Genomic DNA, 17671 nt, shown 5'->3' on the forward strand with positions numbered 1-17671 from the left:
GAAAATAAATAAGGCATGGTGTTCTGAACAGATAGTACATAAGAGCTGTGTATGGGGTGTGGGGGGGAAGGTGAGCTGCCTTCCGAAAGTAGAGGAGGGAAAAAGGAAATTAAAAATTAAAAGCAAGGTACTGAGATGAATGGATTTGAAGTATAAAAAGAAGAAAAGGAAATAATGTAAAACAGAAGTAATAAAAGCCACCTCGCCTTTAAAGTAATGAATCTTTTCATTTACTTATACCTTTTTTAGACCATACGTGCAGACACCACATATTACTAATATTAGAAAAAAATCATAGCTCACACTACGTTAACACAATACAACTCTTTATTCCTGGATTACATTGTTAAATAATTAACTGCTAATTTGTAAGTAAATAAATGAAACTTCGTTCTCCAAACCTCACAACTGAGAACATTAACTGTCATAATGATTTCAAATTTTACAAGAAATGATATTGTAATGAATTTGAAGAACTGGAAGAAACTTCTAAAATCTGTAACTGTATAGATAGAAGCAGAAGCACCTAGGCTCCATTTCCCCATGAAACAGAATAACCTGGAACATAATCTACTGTATTAAAATTACATCTGGAGAAGATAGAAGTGTGAATTGCTAGTTCTGCAAAATACCTAGACCTGCTCTAGGCCTCGTGTTGGAGAAGGTCAGCAATTTGGGCAGCTGGGTGGGAGGAAGTTCACTCCAAATTGTGAAGGCAGTCTTGATTTCAGTCAAAAAATATTTTTTCCCCCAACATTTCTCAACTCAGTGAGAAAACAAACCCTTATAATTCAGTGGACTCATTCAGTGGAACTCATCAGTTCCATAATGCTATTTGATATTTGACATTAAGAATATAATATTTGCATTCATTCTTGTAAGAGAGACACAGTAGTCAAACTAATAATAAAAAAAATTATTTGCAACCACAGAACAAAAAATTTCCTTTTTTACAACAAAGTCTTATTTTCTTACATAGCAAGGCACATGTATTGCAGGTCTAAGCAAAGCTGGGTTTTGCCATCATCACAGTCACAGGATTTTTTTTTTTTTTATGATAAGAAATGTCTCAAAGTGCAGATCCTGCTGTGCACAGAGCAATTAAATTCCTTCTTAATAACCAACTGATAAGAATTAAAAGTCTAAGAAACAAAAAATAATTAGTCTAATACAGAAATTATGAAATGTTACCATGCTTATTGAACAATATTTATTTCATTTGTTCATTCTTGTGATTTGTTATTCAAAAAATAAATAGAAGAGAGTTTATATTTTAGAAGCCCCCACCCCTCCAGCCTCCTGATGCTATCTTGCAAAATACTTACCAGCAGCAAAAATTTGAACTGTCCTTAAGTACTGACACAGGCGTGAAAATGTACCAAATTCCTTAGTTTCATCTAATAACCTCTCATTCTACATTTGAGGTTACATTGATTTCACAGTGACCCTCCTAGTCATGTTCATTGAAGTGATCATTATTTTTTTGCTCAGGCCCTGCCTCAGGGTTCATTTTAAAATAGTATGTGTATCTGAATAGGATAAATCATCCACTTCAAAATAGTCTTCCAGCTGCCATTGCAAGGTTTCAAATGTGGGTCGTTCTTTGGCATTCGCCTTCCAGCACTGCAGCATGATATCATACAGCGGCTTTGGGCAGTTGTCTGGCTGAGGAAGTCTGTATCCCTTATCCAGCATCTGGAGCACTTGCTGTCCTGTCATACCTGCAATCATTTTTAAGACAGAAGGAATTGATCAGAATATTTAGGGTCTACTTAGGCACTTGCAAGATTGCATGTCCTTGTCTCTGGTGAAGATGAGATGATAAACTCCCTACCTCTAAGGCATACACACATACGGGCAGAGCTGAGAACAATTCAATGGAAAATGGCCACAGAAATCACTGGAAGTTCCCAAACCAGCTGTTAAAAAGCAGCACCTCCAGCACTTTCCAGTCCCTTCACCCTTCACCGCAGACTCTAAGTCACTAGAGAGGCCTTTCAAAAGGGTTTGTCTCAGTAAGAGGCTTTTCTTCCATCACTCAGGCTTTACCTAAATTATTATGACATCTGTTTCACTTAATCTGCTCCTTAGGCCCTCTATTCCCAGTGACTCTAAATTCTCTCAAGACAATCTGTTCCACTGCTGATTTTTCCGCATACTTAAAAAGTTTTCCCTACCAACAGCCCTAAGTTTTCTTTGGTGCAGTTATCCCATAACTTTGTATCCTTTTGCCATCAGCCACGGAGAAGACACTATTCCCTTGTTTTTGCTGCACCTTTTATATACTAAGATTATTGTCATGTTTTCTTTCAATTTTCTATTCTGTAAACTAAGTTTTACATCACATAATCTTTCCTTCTTTTTCTTCGATGTCTGAATGATGTTTCCACTGAACTCTGAACCACATCGCCCAAACTGCAAATTTTGCTCCAGCTGAGGCCTTGTCAGATTATACTCTTCTTGACACATCCTTACAGAATTTTTGCTTTGTTTTGTTTTCACTGCCACTGTGTATTTTTGGAAATTAATACAACAATAAATGAGGCTCTGTTTAGATGATTGATGGAAAACACCTAAGACCAGCATTCCAACCCCAAATGCTACCAGAGCTTGAACTTTCAACTAATTCAACATAACTTCTTCTCTTACCTAATTACTGATAACAGACTCCTGAAAGTCAAAAAGCCAAACAATCTTGGCACAAGGACATTTGCTACTGTAAAGTTATAGGTAAACTGTGCCTTTACAAGTATAAAGCTGAGCATATTACCAACAGCATAGAGAACCATGGTTTTACATATAATTCATATCTGAAAAGCTTATCTGTCTATATACGAGAGTATATACACATACACACACGCACGCATATATAAGTTTATATAAGAAAGTGTCGAAGATTTTTGGCTTTTATTTATTTCTTCTAAATGTTTTCACAGGAGGTGAGGGTGGGAATTAAAAAAAATCAATTTTTCCTTTTACAGAAAACGCCAGTTTGGGGCACGTGAAATGTAGCTTATGCTGAATGTGCCAGCCTTCAGGCCTAAATGGATGCAGCATAACTTTCTTTGTGTCACTCTTTCCCCTGGGTCCTCCTCACTAGCACAAAATGAGTCCCAGTCAATCATTTCATTGATATCTTGTGTTATTGGAGCTACGGTTCCTTGAACATTTTTCAGAGTGCTATGAATACTATAGCTGCTCTCATACTATTAAATCTACTTTTTTGAGGTTAATGAAATTTTACGCCTAATTCTGGTGATCTTTTTCTTTATGAAGGGTCTTCACTGCAATAGTCAAATACGAGGGAAGGGGAGAAAATAACCCTGCTTCATTTTTAGACAGCTTCTTCCTAAAAAGCCTGTACAGCAGTCCATACATTATATTCTGTCCTTCCATATGATACCTAAAACAAAAAAGACAAAACAAACAAACAAACAAAAAACCCAACCTCCCACTTGAAAACAAACAAACAAAAAGAAAAACCCCAAGGTGAGAAAAACCTTCCTCTCCTCCACATTCCAGCAGTTGGCATCTTTGATCTGGTGCCTGAGGGATACAGCCAGTTGGCTTAGGTGCCTGTGAAATGCAGGTTTGATTCCAGCTAGACAAAACTTGAATGGCTGGTAATCACAGGCTTTGGAAAGCTTCCGGGGGCCTGGGGCAGTCAGAAGGTCTGACCTACTCAGTGGGCCTCATTTGGACACCCTTCATTCTCTATTTACCGGTTTAACCCTTTGACTGTAGTTCAACATTCCACTTTTTTATATCTCCTTTAAAGGGAAAAGTCATTAGAAACCATTCTTTAGCTATAAACACTTACCAGCATAGGGCATCTTCCCATAAGTCATAATTTCAAATAGAAGTACTCCAAACGACCACACATCTGACTTAACGCTGAATTTATTCAAGCGGATTGCCTCTGGGGCTGTCCATTTCACTGGGAGTTTTGTTTCGTGCTTAGTTTCATATATATTTTCATTTTCTACCTGTCATGGACAAAGCAAAGTAAGCCTGACTTAGGATCTTGTTCAGCAAAACACTTAAGTGTCATCCCCTCCCCTCCCCCCCCATTAAGCTAAACATGTGCTTAAATTTACCCTTTTTTCAGTCAAGCACTTGCATTTAAGGGTATTAAAGCATGCGCTTAATGATGTCTTTTGTCAAATTGGAGTTTATAGTTGAGAAACACTGCTGTTCATATGACACTTCGCTAAAGCATTTATCTTTTCAAGTGAGCAGGCAGTGTTGGAATGGCTTGTGATTAATTATGACCTGCTACTGTGAATTCTGAATCTTGCATGCAAGATTTCAAAAGTCTGCCAGAAGTGGCAGCGTAAGCATCCTGCTGACACTAGAGACCAAATGGCTTCATGTCTGGTCTTCAATAAATGGAGAATGCAAGAGAAAGAGCTAATGAATTTCAGAACCTTTGTTTTGTGATTTATTGCAGTGCTGAAGGGCCATTGACTTTATAATAATCACTTAAGCAAGTTTCAGGACCAGAGAACAAACTCCAAATGATTTAAATTAACATATTAGCTTACAGTGGCTCCAATTAATTCATGCAAAGTGAAGATGGCGAACATATAGAAAAAGGAAAATTATTTACTTGCAATTTGAGTTAATTTTTTTTACCCATAGATTCATGTCCTTAAAGCTTTAGAGCACAGACATCTAAACTTTGGGAACATTTATTATTTCTCTGACTCCTAAATGTTGCTTAGTATACACCATCCACATCCAAGCCTTGGCCAGGATTTGCACATGTAACTTTAGACAAATATGTACAGGGGTTTTTTTTTGTTTTGTTTTGTTTTAAATATAGAATATACTCATTCCTAGCTATAATGCACTATCCTATGCTTTTGGCAAGATTGTGACTGTTAGTGTCTTGTACCTACTTACTGATACAGTTGGCGTCTTGACCATAATACTCCTCTCTGAGAACAAGGAATGATGTGAATTGATGTTCCGTGTTTCTCTAATCAATACTTTGAGATCTTTGTATGTGATCACATTAATACTTACACTTAGGAACCATAACATTCCTAAGGAAGTCTACCAAGACTACTCCATGACAGAGTATTTTAGAAAAGTTCAATTTTAACAAGAACTGTCAACAACTGTAAGTTACTAACCTCTCTAGTGAGGTTCAAGCATTGTAAGCCCAGTTCATTTAAAATATATATTTTTCATATTTAAAACCATGCAATCTCATCTTTATGCATAAATATAAGAACAAAAATTATGCAAAAAGCACCTTCAAAGTCCCCTGATGCCACTGTCAAGCCATTATTTTATATTTCAATATCTAATAAATCTAAGTCTGTTATGAACCTCAATTTCTGATTCTTGAATGGAAAAAAAAAAAAAAACTAGAAGGGCTTTTTTCTCAGTTTTTCTCTCTTGGTGCAAGAATATAAATCAATAAAAACAATAAGACCTCACAAGTTATGGATTACATGTTGAAATCTATAAAATACGGTAAGCTAAATCTTTCCAACTCTGATCAAATCCTTCTAAGAAGTAGGAAATCTCATTTCTAAACCACAGCTATCTCAGTCATCATTACTTGGTAGTCCACATCCTCAAAGGCTAAAGAAAAAGAAAAAAAAAGTGCAATGACAAAGAACTTGAAACTGCATCAGATTTAAATGTCTGAGAGCTCACCTTATGAACTCTGCTGCTAGCTGTGCAGAGGAATAAGATTTTTATGATGGCAACCTGCATTACCAGGCAGCACAGAGGAAGTGCGGGAGGGATAAAGGAAGGAATCGCCATCAATAGATTCTTATATGTCTTCCTTTAAAAGCTCAGGAATATAACCCTTGCCATAATTCCTGCCATCTCTCTCCATGTGCCAGACACTGGCATTGTGGAAAAAGGTTGTGCAGCAAAGGGTCCTTCCAGGCTCCTTCCTCGGTGCTTGAGTGGACAACCTAGCAGGCTCTGGACTAGCTGGAGCAAAGGCACAGGCCAGCTTCTAAACTTGCAGTAATGAAACCAGAGGATACAAGGTTGTTACCTATGGGAGCACCTTTTTTTCCACCGGACATGCCTTTTTCTCACCCCCAGCAATTCAGGGGTTGCAGTTTATACTTTAGTTGATCTTTTCTGTTTTTCCCTCAGAGCTGAAGTAGAGGCGTTCCAATCGCCAATTCATCTTCTCACAACCCACCTTAAAAACTCTTGCAAGTCCAAAATCTGCCACTTTGCAAATACTGTGTTCACCAACAAGGACATTCCTGGCTGCCAAATCCCGATGAATATAGTTCCGGGTTTCCAGGTAAGCCATCCCTGAGGCCACCTGAGCAGCCATGTCTACTTGATGTGACAGATGGATTTGGGAGCCCGCATCCTCTGTTTAAAAGAACAAGACAAGGATAACATAACATTAATGGCATTCAGCTATAAATAACATGCCAATTGACTAGTCCAAATAGCCAGCATAGTTGAGAAGACAAAGCAATGAAATAAAAAGAGCCCAAATACTAGCAGTTAAGTAAATGATACTACACAAAGTTATGCAGCTAGTTTCATTACAATGGAGTAACAGTGCCTCTGTCATCTTGTATTAAAGGGTAGATAATAAATACAGTAGCTGAAGGAGCTGTTGAAACATTCCAAAGACAATGACATTTATCTACTAACAGCAAGGCAGGTTTTTGCCTTTCTAATAAGTGCACAACCTGTTCCAAAATGTGATTAAGAGTTAATATCAGTACTCACTGGGTACAGCCAAAGCTGACTGAAGAGAGAAAAGCACAAAATGAGCCCTGCTCCCCATTCTCCAATGATTCTTACTAGGAAATACACCATTTGCTGTCAAGTGTAACTCTCATTTTCACTTTCAAGTCCACTTGACTGCTTCATGCTGCTATCTCTGTTGCTGCTACTCAATACTAAGACTCCTTCAGTTGCTTTCAAGCTGTCTGCTTCTTTTGTAGAACTTTCTGAAGCAATGTTCATGCCATTCACACCACTATAAGATCAGTAAGTCCTAGAAATAGAGACTTGGTAATAAGAGACAGGCTGTTCAGACAAAGCAATAACAACTTTGAGCAGAATACGTTGCCTCCACAAATGAAGAAAAGACCCTTACGGCCACGAAAAACTGTAGCCATAAATAGTAAGACAGGTACCAAAAAATGTCACTGAGGTATAACACATTAGAATTCAAATTCAGGGCCTTTGTGGCATTTTGGGGACAGCTGAACTCATCATAGCAGAGAAAAGAATTCATACCCCTAAGTAATCTAGGTAAGCCAAATCAGTGCTATATTCAGGCACCTGTCATCCAAACCCAGAGCTTGCAGCACTGAAGCGTAAGTGCCTACCATGTAGCATCTAATATTCAAAACAGCTGTGACTTTCTATTTCAAAATCTTCCCGATACCAAAAAGCTGAGTGCTTGCTGCTGTATTCATTGGCAGTTCTCCTTTCTCACTGACAGTGATGACTGCTCCTTAGTGTCCTTGGGTTAAAGAAATAAATCATTTGTAGCTGGCAGTTTTCTGCTGCTTATTTTGAATTGATTTAGCATTGTTAGCATTGTTTTGCATAGCCTTCTTCAGTTCTGGCATTTTATCTGACCTAACTTTGCAATCACTCCTTATGAAGAGTGTGAAATTCTATTGTTTACTAATCTATTCTGCAGTCTCCAGGCTTCGAATTTCCTGCTCATCTGAATGTTCTGAGATGAATAGGTAAAAGAAATGAGTTTTAGATTATTAAATTTGTCCTGTGTACGTATTGTCCTACTTCCTTTTCAAGGTTAAACTCATTGTCATGATAATCCAGCACTGAGATTATTTACTTCTATTATTGAGTCAGAAATTCTTTTCCTCTCCCATACATATGCTTAATAGCAGTCTTGACCTTTAAAAGAGAAAAATCAGGCTTTGTGACAACCCATGGCTTAACCATCAAGAAAAGCCATCATCAGGCCACAGAATAATATAGCACTTTGAAGTCTGGCAGTTCTGGTAAGTCGCAGATATTTACTATTTAGATTGCTGGACAAGGATATAAATCCACAAATGAAGCATATGTTGCATTTAATCAGAAAGTAACTAAAGATGTATAGTGTCTACAAGGGTATACGGGTTTTGGAAACTAGCTTATGTAACTCAGAATTAAAACCTTCCCACCATGTGCCCTTTCACGTTGCTCCTTCATCCACACAAACTGAACTACTTAGTGACAGCAGACAAGGTGCAGACAGACTCAGGCATAGGGTCATCCAACCTCTGGCTCTGCTCAAGCCTGCTCTCTGCTGTGCTGACCTGACACACGCTTGCTCCATACAGGAACCCAAGAGATAAAAGATACCATTAGCATGGCCAAAGGCCGACTGATAAGCCTCGTGTTTCATAAGCTGTTTGAGTCCAGAGCAGGAGTGAGAGCTCCTAAACCCTTCCTTGGGTTCCAGGGAGGGTTCCAGGGAGGGTTCCAGGGAGGATTCCAGGGATCCCTTCCAGGGATTGCAACCCTGGACTTCAGGAGAGCTAACTTTGGCCTCTTCAGGGACCTACTTAGGGGAATCTCATGGGGTAGGGCCCTAGAAGGAAGAGGGGTCCAAGAAAGCTGGTTAATATTCAAGCATCACCTCCTCCAGGCTCAAGAGCAGTGCATCCCTCTGAGGAAGAAGTCCAGCAAAGCGGGCAGGAGACCTGCATGGATGAGCAAGGAACTCCTGGCAAAACTCCAACAGAAGAAGGAAGTACACAGAATGTGGAAAGGGGGACAGGCCACTTGCGAGGAATACAGGGACGTTGTCAGAGCGTGCAGGGATGCGACAAGGAAGGCTAAGGCCCAGTTGGAATTAAATCTGGCAAGGGATGTCAAGGACAACAAGAAGGCCTTCTTCAAATACATCAAGAGCAAAAGGAAGACGAGGGAAAACGTGGGCCTGCTGCTGAATAGGGCGGGTGCCCTGGTGACGAAGGATACAGAGAAGGCAGAGTTATTGAATGCTGCCTTTGCTTCCGTCTTCACTGCTAAGGCCAGTCCTCAGGAATTCCAGACCTTGGAGACAAGAGAGGAAGGCTGGAGAAAGGAAGACTCTCCCTTGGTTGAGGAGGATCAGGTTAGAGATCTTTTGTCCAAACTTGACATCCACAAATCCATGGGCCCCGATGGGATGCACCCACGAGTGCTGAGGGAGTCGGCAGATGTTATAGCCAGGCCACTCTCCATCATCTTGGGAAGGTCCTGGAGATCAGGAGAGGTGCCCGAGGACTGGAAGAAAGCCAGTGTCACCCCAGTCTTCCAAAAGGGCAAGAAGGAGGAGCCAGGGAACTACAGGCCTGTCAGCCTCACCTCCGTCCCTGGAGAGCTGATGGAACAGCTCCTCCTGGAGGTCATCACTAAGCATGTGGAGGACAAGAAGGTGATCAGGAGTAGTCAGCATGGATTCACCAAAGGGAAATCATGCTTGACCAATCTGACAGCCTTCTGTGATGGAAGGACTGGCTGGGTAGATGAGGGCAGAGCAGTGGATGTTGTCTCCCTGGACTTCAGCAAGGCTTTTGACACCGTCTCCCATCACATCCTCCTAGGTAAACTCAGGAAGCGTGGGCTGGATGAGTGGACGGTGAGGTGGCTTGAGAACTGGCTGGATGGCCGAGCTCAGAGGGTTGTGGTGGATGGCGCAGAGTCAAGTTGGAGGCCTGTGGCTAGTGGTGTCCCCCAGGGGTCAGTCCTGGTTCCAGTCTTGTTCAATGTATTCATCACTGACCTGGAGGAAGGGACAGAGTGCACCCTCAGCAAGTTTGCTGATGAGACTAAACTGTGGGGAGAGGCTGACACACCAGAAGACTGTGCTGCCCTTCAGAGGGACCTGGACAGGCTGGAGAGCTGGGCGGAGAGGAACCTCCTGAAGTTCAACACAGGCAAGTGCAAGGTCCTGCACCTAGGCAGGAATAATCCCATGCACCAGGACAGGCTGGGGGTTGACCTGCTGGAAAGTAGCTCTGCAGAGAAGGCCCTGGGAGTGCTGGTGGACAACAAGTTGAGCATGAGGCAGCAGTGTGCCCTTGTGGCCAAGAAGGCCAAGGGTATCCTGGGTTACACAAGGAACAGTGTTGCCAGCAGGTCCAGGGAGGTGATCCTGCCCCTCTCCTCAGCCCTGCGGAGGCCTCACCTGGAGGACTGTTTCCAGTTCTGGGCTCCCCAGTACAAGAGAGACATGGCACTCCTGGAGAGAGTCCAGCGGAGGGCTGCCAAGATGATTAGAGGGCTGGAGCACCTCTCCTAGGAAGAAAGACCGCAAGAGCTGGACCTGTTCAGCCTGGAGAAGAGAAGATTGAGAGGGGATCTCATCAACGTGTACAAGTATCTGAAGGGGGAGTGTCAAGAGGATGAGGCCAGCCTCTTCTCCGTGGTGCCCAGCAACAGGACAAGAGGCAACGGGCACAAACTGAACCACAGGAAGTTCCATCTGAACCTGAGGAAAAACTTCTTCACTGTGAGGGTGACAGAGCATTGGAACAGGTTGCCCACAGAGGTAGTGGAGTCTCCTTCGCTGGAGATATTCAAAAGCCGTCTGGATGTGATCCTGGGCAATATGCTCTAGGTGACCCTGGTTGAGCAGGGAGGTTGGACGAGATGATCTCCAGAGGTCCCTTCCAACCTAAACGATTCTGTGATTCTGTGATTCCTCACATCTTTTTTTTTTCCCCCAGGACACAGAGAGGCACTGTGTTAAACAACCGGGAAGAGATCCACCTCTATAGCTGAAGCTGCAACTGAAAGACTGTTTATTTGGATGGGGCCTGTTTGGGATCCCAGATCAGGCTGAACTGCTGCGTTTGGCGTGTGGGTTGAGGGAGCAAGGAAGAAGCCACAGCAGCCCTCGCTCTTAGAGTATTTCTTTTGCTCCGCCTGGCCTGGTTCTGAGCCGCTGCCATTCTAGGGCCAAAGAACGGAAAACTCCAGGGAAGAGCGCAGGCAGATCAGGAGGTACAAGCTGTGTGACAGGATAAAGGAGGAAAGCATGGGTGAAAGCGCAAATCATGTATTGTTCTCATATAAAGATTCCTGAATACACCTCTGACATCCCAGGATGTTTGGCCACCCAAACTACACAATTTCAAGCCCAGCACTGCAGTCGTACAGCTACAGACATTTCCAGAGTCGAGCTAGTTCTCATCTAGCTTGTTCAGAGCAGGGAAGAAGGGTTTGCATCTGCATTCATCTGGATATATTATGTGTGTTAGTTTGTTTCAAAGTGTTCTTGGGAAGAAAAAGTACAGCAAAATGGCAAAGTTAATATAACTTCCACACTCAAAACCAGACAATACTGATGAATCTATAAAAGCTTCCCATGGCTTGTTCTTTATCATAAAAGAAAGTGTAGCATCTCCATGTCCTTATTTATTAACATTTTTTGAAAAAATCATCTCCCTTACATGAAAAACTTATTACAGAAAATGTTAGAGAAGGCTCAGGGTTTGCACCTTGTTCTAATCAATCAATCACAATATCTCATTTAGGAAAGACAGGAAAACATTCTCACTGACAGACACCTGACAAAAAACAAAAAAAAAAGAAATTAAACAACGCTTTCCCCTGTTGAGAATATTGCCTTGGTAATAATTCACCACATTTCAAGACTGTGTCCCTGCTAGAACAAGCCTCAGGTCTATCAGAATTGATAAAAATATTCATACATTTATAACAATTTCATTCATATCCAACAATGAAGAAAGTTTTCAGTTACATTTCTCCCATATTGGTGGCACCTCAACAACTTTGCATAGGTGTGTTCATCAGGAGGTATCCAAGAGCAAATTCACAGAGTGCACAGGGGAATCACATGCCCATTGTTATTACATAGCTGTCTTTATGGTGGAGTATGATAGTCATCATGAACAAAACATTACCTTATAGGATTGTTTTTTGCTTTCTTTTTTTGGCTTGTTTGTTTTTTAAGCCAGTAAAATATACCATGTACTTTTAGAAGGAGAAATTCGACCAAAAAATGATCTCCAGACTTTCCTTCTTTTCCAATTTGCCATATTCACTCATAGTGCAAACAGAATTAGCAGCCTTGTGGAAATGTTTTCCTGGTCTTTGAGGTGGCTGAATTTCAAGAACGCTTATCAGGAACTGTGCACTGCCCTCCAGCGAGCGCAGATCATATCCAGACGCAGAACTCTACGTGAGCTTCAGATCTGTTTCCTTATTACTCTAATCGACAACAATGACTTTTCTCCTACCGATTCCCATCAGAACGCCTCCACCTCTCAGTTCTGTTTATCCTCTCGTGCGCAGATCATCAGGCATACCACTAGGCTGCTTTCTATTAGCCATTTTTACTCTTGTGTTGATGGTTGCCTAGAAACTCACTTTTCACAGTCATTCTGACACAGGTCTATAGGAATCAGTGCCTTGGCACAGATCAGTCTGCATACACACCCTGCCTACAGCAAGGGCAGCTGCACCGCATATGCTGGCAACTGATCTACACATAAGCCGCAACACTGAGGCGTCCTGGACATGTCAGACTCGGTGCGAGAGCACAGGCCAGTTTTCAGTTCTGCAATAACTGTGATTCATCCTGGCTTTCTCAGAGCTTTTTCTCCCATACAATAAATGTTTTCAGGAATGGCAATCTTTTTCTTGATGTGCTGGGCTCTTTCAATCAGACAAGCAGCACTCAACACACAAAGGCCCCAAAGATCAGAAGTTAAAAGAAATAAGTGCCTCACTGCCTCTGGCAACTAAATGCCTACAAAACTTCAGACGATCTGGCCAAGTTCCTTGCATCCCCTGTCTCCGTACTTCCTAACGGGGCTATCCCTCTAATGGACATTTCCCTTAAGAAATGGTTCCACAGAGGGGATGGGAGAAGGTGTGTGTTAAGGTAGATACTGTCTATGATATTTCACAGGGCTTTGCCTTAGGGGTTGGAGACCCCTAAGCCCCTAAGTTGCCAAGGCAACTGGAGTGAACGTTTCATCTTCAAAAGATCATTACAGCTTTAAAGACACTTAGGATTTCAGAGGCATTTGCTAAACTGAAAATGCAGAACAGCACTAGGATCAGGATTTTCTCAATAGCTGAGATGAACTTAAAGTGCTATCACTATGCTAGACTGTTCCAGGCTGTACAACTTCATTTTTAACTGTTATTTGCCTTCAGAAACGTACTGTGGAGTCCTGCTGAGATAAGAGCCCTGATGTGATAGGCAAGGGACAAACATACACCAAAAGTCCTTCCATGCCTTCTTCCCTTCTGTATGCTTATCTTTTTATTCTGTGCATGTAAGTTCCAATCTATTAATAGAACTGGGTAGAAAAATGTGGGTCATTACGACGCAAGAATCAAACTGTGAAATCGACTCTCTCCTACACGTTCTAAAATAATTTGGTATGACAAGAATTCATAAACCTTTTTCTTTTTCCCGTCCCCAACCCCAACAAATACTGCCACTTCTATATTAAACCAAAGTGTTGTCCTTCTATCTTTTATGCTAGTTCATTTAGTAAACTGAAAGCTTGGAATGAGTTTATAGTTGTTTGCTTACTTTGAAGGTATTCTAGAAGACTTCCATATCTCATCAGCTCAGTAATAATATAAATTGGATCCTCTAAAGTGCAAACAGCATAAAGCTGTATTAGCTTTGGATGTCTCAAGTTCTTCATTATCTGTGCTTCCCTCAGAAAGTCCTTTGGATCCATTGAACCTGAAACAACAACATATAACAAAAGATAAGCTAAAGCTATTAAAGGCTTTCCTACCTGCTTGGTAGTCTTAAGGGAATAACTGAGAGTGCTTTTTGTCTGTGCCAGTACATCAGCATCTCAAATCTTCACAGTTCCCAGAGAAAACAGACAGTGCAGCTGAACAAAAACTAACGAGTGAAACATGACAATTGCATAGGCATAGAAAGCATATGTGGTCCAGCCACCAGGTATGTAAAGGTTAAAAATGATTTTCCCAAGGTTGAAGAAAATGAGGCTAGAATGTTAGCTCATAAAATTTATGCAAAAAATTATGTTACTCCCGATTAACAGAATGCCCAGAAACTGAGGTAAGAATGTCTAGATAATGGATACAAAATTTCTAACATAAAATTAGTACTGAAATAAAAAATTGTGGCATTATTTTTTTCAGCTTCAACAATCAAAGCCTGAAAGCACTGAAATCACTTTAGCATACAAAGAGCACGTGTGAGCATTTTTATATATATAAACATAAATAAATATTATATAATATATAACTCTATATAGAAGTGGCACAGGGAGCTAAAGTCAGTGGCAAAGGTAGGATTAGAACTCATATATCCTGAATAGGTGGATCGATTTGAAAAAAATGCACAAATAAAGAAGAAAAGTTTTCTCTATGGATGATCCAAGAGCAATCAGATATCATTAGAGGTTCGACAAACATAATTAAAATCATAAATTATGCAGTATTTCTTCACATCATTTAAAAGTTGATAATCTGACTTGTTTTCATCATCAAAGTTTGCCTACAAGGAATCTGTCAGTTTAATTATTCTATAAACTTCTTCCAACTTGAAACCAAACTTTTTTTCCTTTAATTTATGACATCTGCTAAAAAAGTCATAAAGAAGGAAGTATTTCTTCTAACCGAATAACAGTGAATCCCTCTTTACCCTGCAAAGTAATTAATAATAGTAATAAATCAGTGACAAAGACCAGTATTTCTAGTATTCCTTAAAGTATAAGTTTCTGTTTTACTTACTTGAAAGAGTACTTGTATTTACATTTAAAAAAGGTCTTATCAGTTTTGTGTGTTTTAGCAATCAGATAAGCAAAGTAAAATCTGTCTTCTAAAGACAAACAAACAAAATCTAATTGATTGCTACAAATTAATTAGAAACAGTTTATATAAATGAAATACATAAAACATATGCCATGTGGCATTTCAACTAATTTCTCTTTTTAGTTTGTATTTAAATATATGTGTTTTCAATGAAGTAGAAATTTTCAGCAATAAGTGGCAAACATAGTAAAAATAGCAATTATTATAGGTAGAAACCATGTGGTTAAAAATTTACTAGTGAATATAAACCTTTATTATAACAAGCATCTGCAAGACACCAGTTTGAGAGTAAATTGATCAGTAGCTGAAGAAAACACAGTTTTGATTTTTTCTGAGGGGGACAGCAAATGAGAAACATGTTTGTAAATGCTAAAGTCCTATTTAAGAAAAAAATAATGTTGATATGTGTCAATAAGTGGCCCCCTTTCCCATTTTTTTTCCAGAAATCACCTCTAATGTAAGCCTACTTAAAGCAGGCATATCAGTATTAATTACTTTCTTTCTGAAGATTTTTTCTAGAAGAATTGAGGAAGCTTCAGATTGTAAGAGAAACAGCAATAATTTGGAAATGACTTAGAGAGAAAGTTTAATTATTTCTATCTAGTTTCCACTGGCCTAAGTGCTCTTTAAATATTTGATAAGCCACTCTGGAGGACAGTCTGTTTGCAACTTTTGATAAGCCTTCAAAACAACTTCAAAGTAATCTTGTCTCCTGAATAAGTCTAGGCACAATGAGCTTATATAGAGAGGACATTGAACTTATGTACAGGGAAATTCTTAGTTAATCTGTGTGTAATAAAGGAATAACATTAAAAACTGCAAGTTCTTAGCAATACAAGAGACCATTAGAGTATAAACTGTTTATATTAATAGAAGAATTAGTCAGATATCTGCCAACAGTCAAGTAGTTTTCTCATCACACACAAGTTAACCTACAAGTTAGTGTTAAGCACTGAACCATGCAATAAAATAATTTTTTTGTTCAGGCAAATTCTGAGGATTTCCTGAGTGCAAAGCTATTTATGCTGCATATGCACCAAAGAGATGAAATATTCAAGAACTGAAAGTATCATTAAAACGTCTGATAACTGTGCCAAGCCAAAGTTTATTTGGGGGGTACTGTCTCCTAAACAAAAACTGCTTTGGCAGTTTCCATGCAAAAGAGATAAACTTGGGAGACGCCTTACTATATAATAATGACAAATACATCTGTCAAACTGAATAGGCTGAAGGAACTTTCTCAGAGAGGATTAACTGGTGATGATAGATGTCTACTTTATGTGCTAACAGTTGAAGAAGCAAGACAGCCTAGACAATAGTTCCTAGAGAATCCATCACACTCAGCACAGGACAAAGTGCAAACCCCTGTTGCAACAATTTCCGCTTAAATAGAAAAAAAAACCCCAATGTCTCAATGAAGAAATAAAAACAAAACTGTGAAATGACATGCTCAGGGACCTACAGCAAGACAGGGTTGTGCAGAGTCAAGAACAAAAATAGCAATTTCTGGCTTCTAGACCATTTTCCTACCTGCTGATCCCTATACCTCTCTGATAACTGTGGATCAATAACTCAAAAGTCATAAAATATGTTCCTTAAGGGAAAGACATTCTTGTGTTTTGTTTTTTTTCATTCACACATCCATCACTATGCTTTCACCTTGGTAAAACATCACAGATTTTTCCAAAGCAGAAATGCCAATAAACAAATAAGACAATCATCTGAATGAAGGCATCATGTCTCTACTGCTTTTTGTTTATAGTCACAGTGATCAACAGATTGTTTCAACAAGATCTACAGTTCTGGGCCTTCTGACTTACAAGCCAGTCATTTTAGTCACTGTAGCTTGGAAATACTAATGTTCTTCCAAGAAACTGTAATTTCCAGCTGTGGTGTCTTCAATGAGCTGCCAAAACTTTAGAGCAACTCACTGCCAAAAGCTTAAACAAGGCTGCCATTGGCTCATGTAATAAAATTCTTTGACGTAAGATGGTTCATGACTGTGCACTTTCATATTCCCTATGGGAAATGTGTTCTTCACAGTGCAGAGGATACAGGACAAACCTGCACAGTTAAAACTTTTCACCTGAAATCTAAAGTAATTGTGTTTTCAGTCACACTCCTATAAAGTTATGCAGATTCTGTTGCTTTGACATTATGCAGGATGACTGCATAAGACAAGGAGTTTTATAGGTATCTTAAAATGTTCCCATGGGATTCTCCTCTGAAGGATTATTATTTTTCATGCAAAGACTATTTTGGGACAGGATATAGGGGAGCATTAAAAGAAGTCTGCATAATCAGAGGGCTGGTAGAGAAGGAAATCCATCATGGGCACCCCATTGACAGGAGCACCAAATAGATAAAGTATAAGCTCTTCAGCTTCTCCCCACACACCTAGAAATTGATTCTGAAAAGTGCTTTTGACTTTTGTCAATAGGAGTCCCTTCCAAAAAATCCTCCTGCTGCACCTTTGACATTTTAACTGAACTACATCCTAGTTTGGACATAGCAAGGACCAGCGTATGACTGAAAAATCAACCAGAAGATCAAAGAAGGTGGAAACTTAAATCCTTGGCCATTTATGGTAGTCACAGAAAGGGTATAAGCAGCCACCATGGCTGATATTGCCTAAAAATGACGGAGAACAGGTGGAGGTGGGAATACCAGAGAAGCCTAAAGAGAAACAAAGAGGAGGAAGAGATGGAAGGACATGAACACTACCCCTATCCTCCACAACGGAGTGTACCCCAAGGGACAGAGTGCTGCAGTGCAACTTCTGAACAAAACATAAAGTGAAGAGGTGACATAGCAGGGCTGGTACTAATTAACAGATCAATACTTATGATTTTTACCATAATGAGAGCCTGTCTCA

General features: G+C 40.0%; 1 protein-coding gene across 1 annotated transcript in view; it reads right to left on the reverse strand.

Annotated features, from left to right (window-relative positions):
* Positions 1-305: 305 nt before the first annotated feature.
* Positions 306-17671, reverse strand: part of FRK (fyn related Src family tyrosine kinase) — a 56086-nt gene continuing 38720 nt past the window's right edge. Inside the window, exons 5-8 of the mRNA XM_009681699.2 lie at positions 13532-13690; positions 6179-6360; positions 3821-3986; positions 306-1721 (exon numbers count right to left, since the gene is read on the reverse strand). Of these exons, the coding sequence (XP_009679994.2) occupies positions 1507-1721; positions 3821-3986; positions 6179-6360; positions 13532-13690 (722 nt within the window). The 3' untranslated portion in view covers positions 306-1506. The remainder of the gene's footprint in view (positions 1722-3820; positions 3987-6178; positions 6361-13531; positions 13691-17671) is intronic.

Source organism: Struthio camelus, chromosome 3 (genome assembly GCF_040807025.1).
Source record: "Struthio camelus isolate bStrCam1 chromosome 3, bStrCam1.hap1, whole genome shotgun sequence".
Taxonomy (NCBI): domain Eukaryota; kingdom Metazoa; phylum Chordata; class Aves; order Struthioniformes; family Struthionidae; genus Struthio; species Struthio camelus.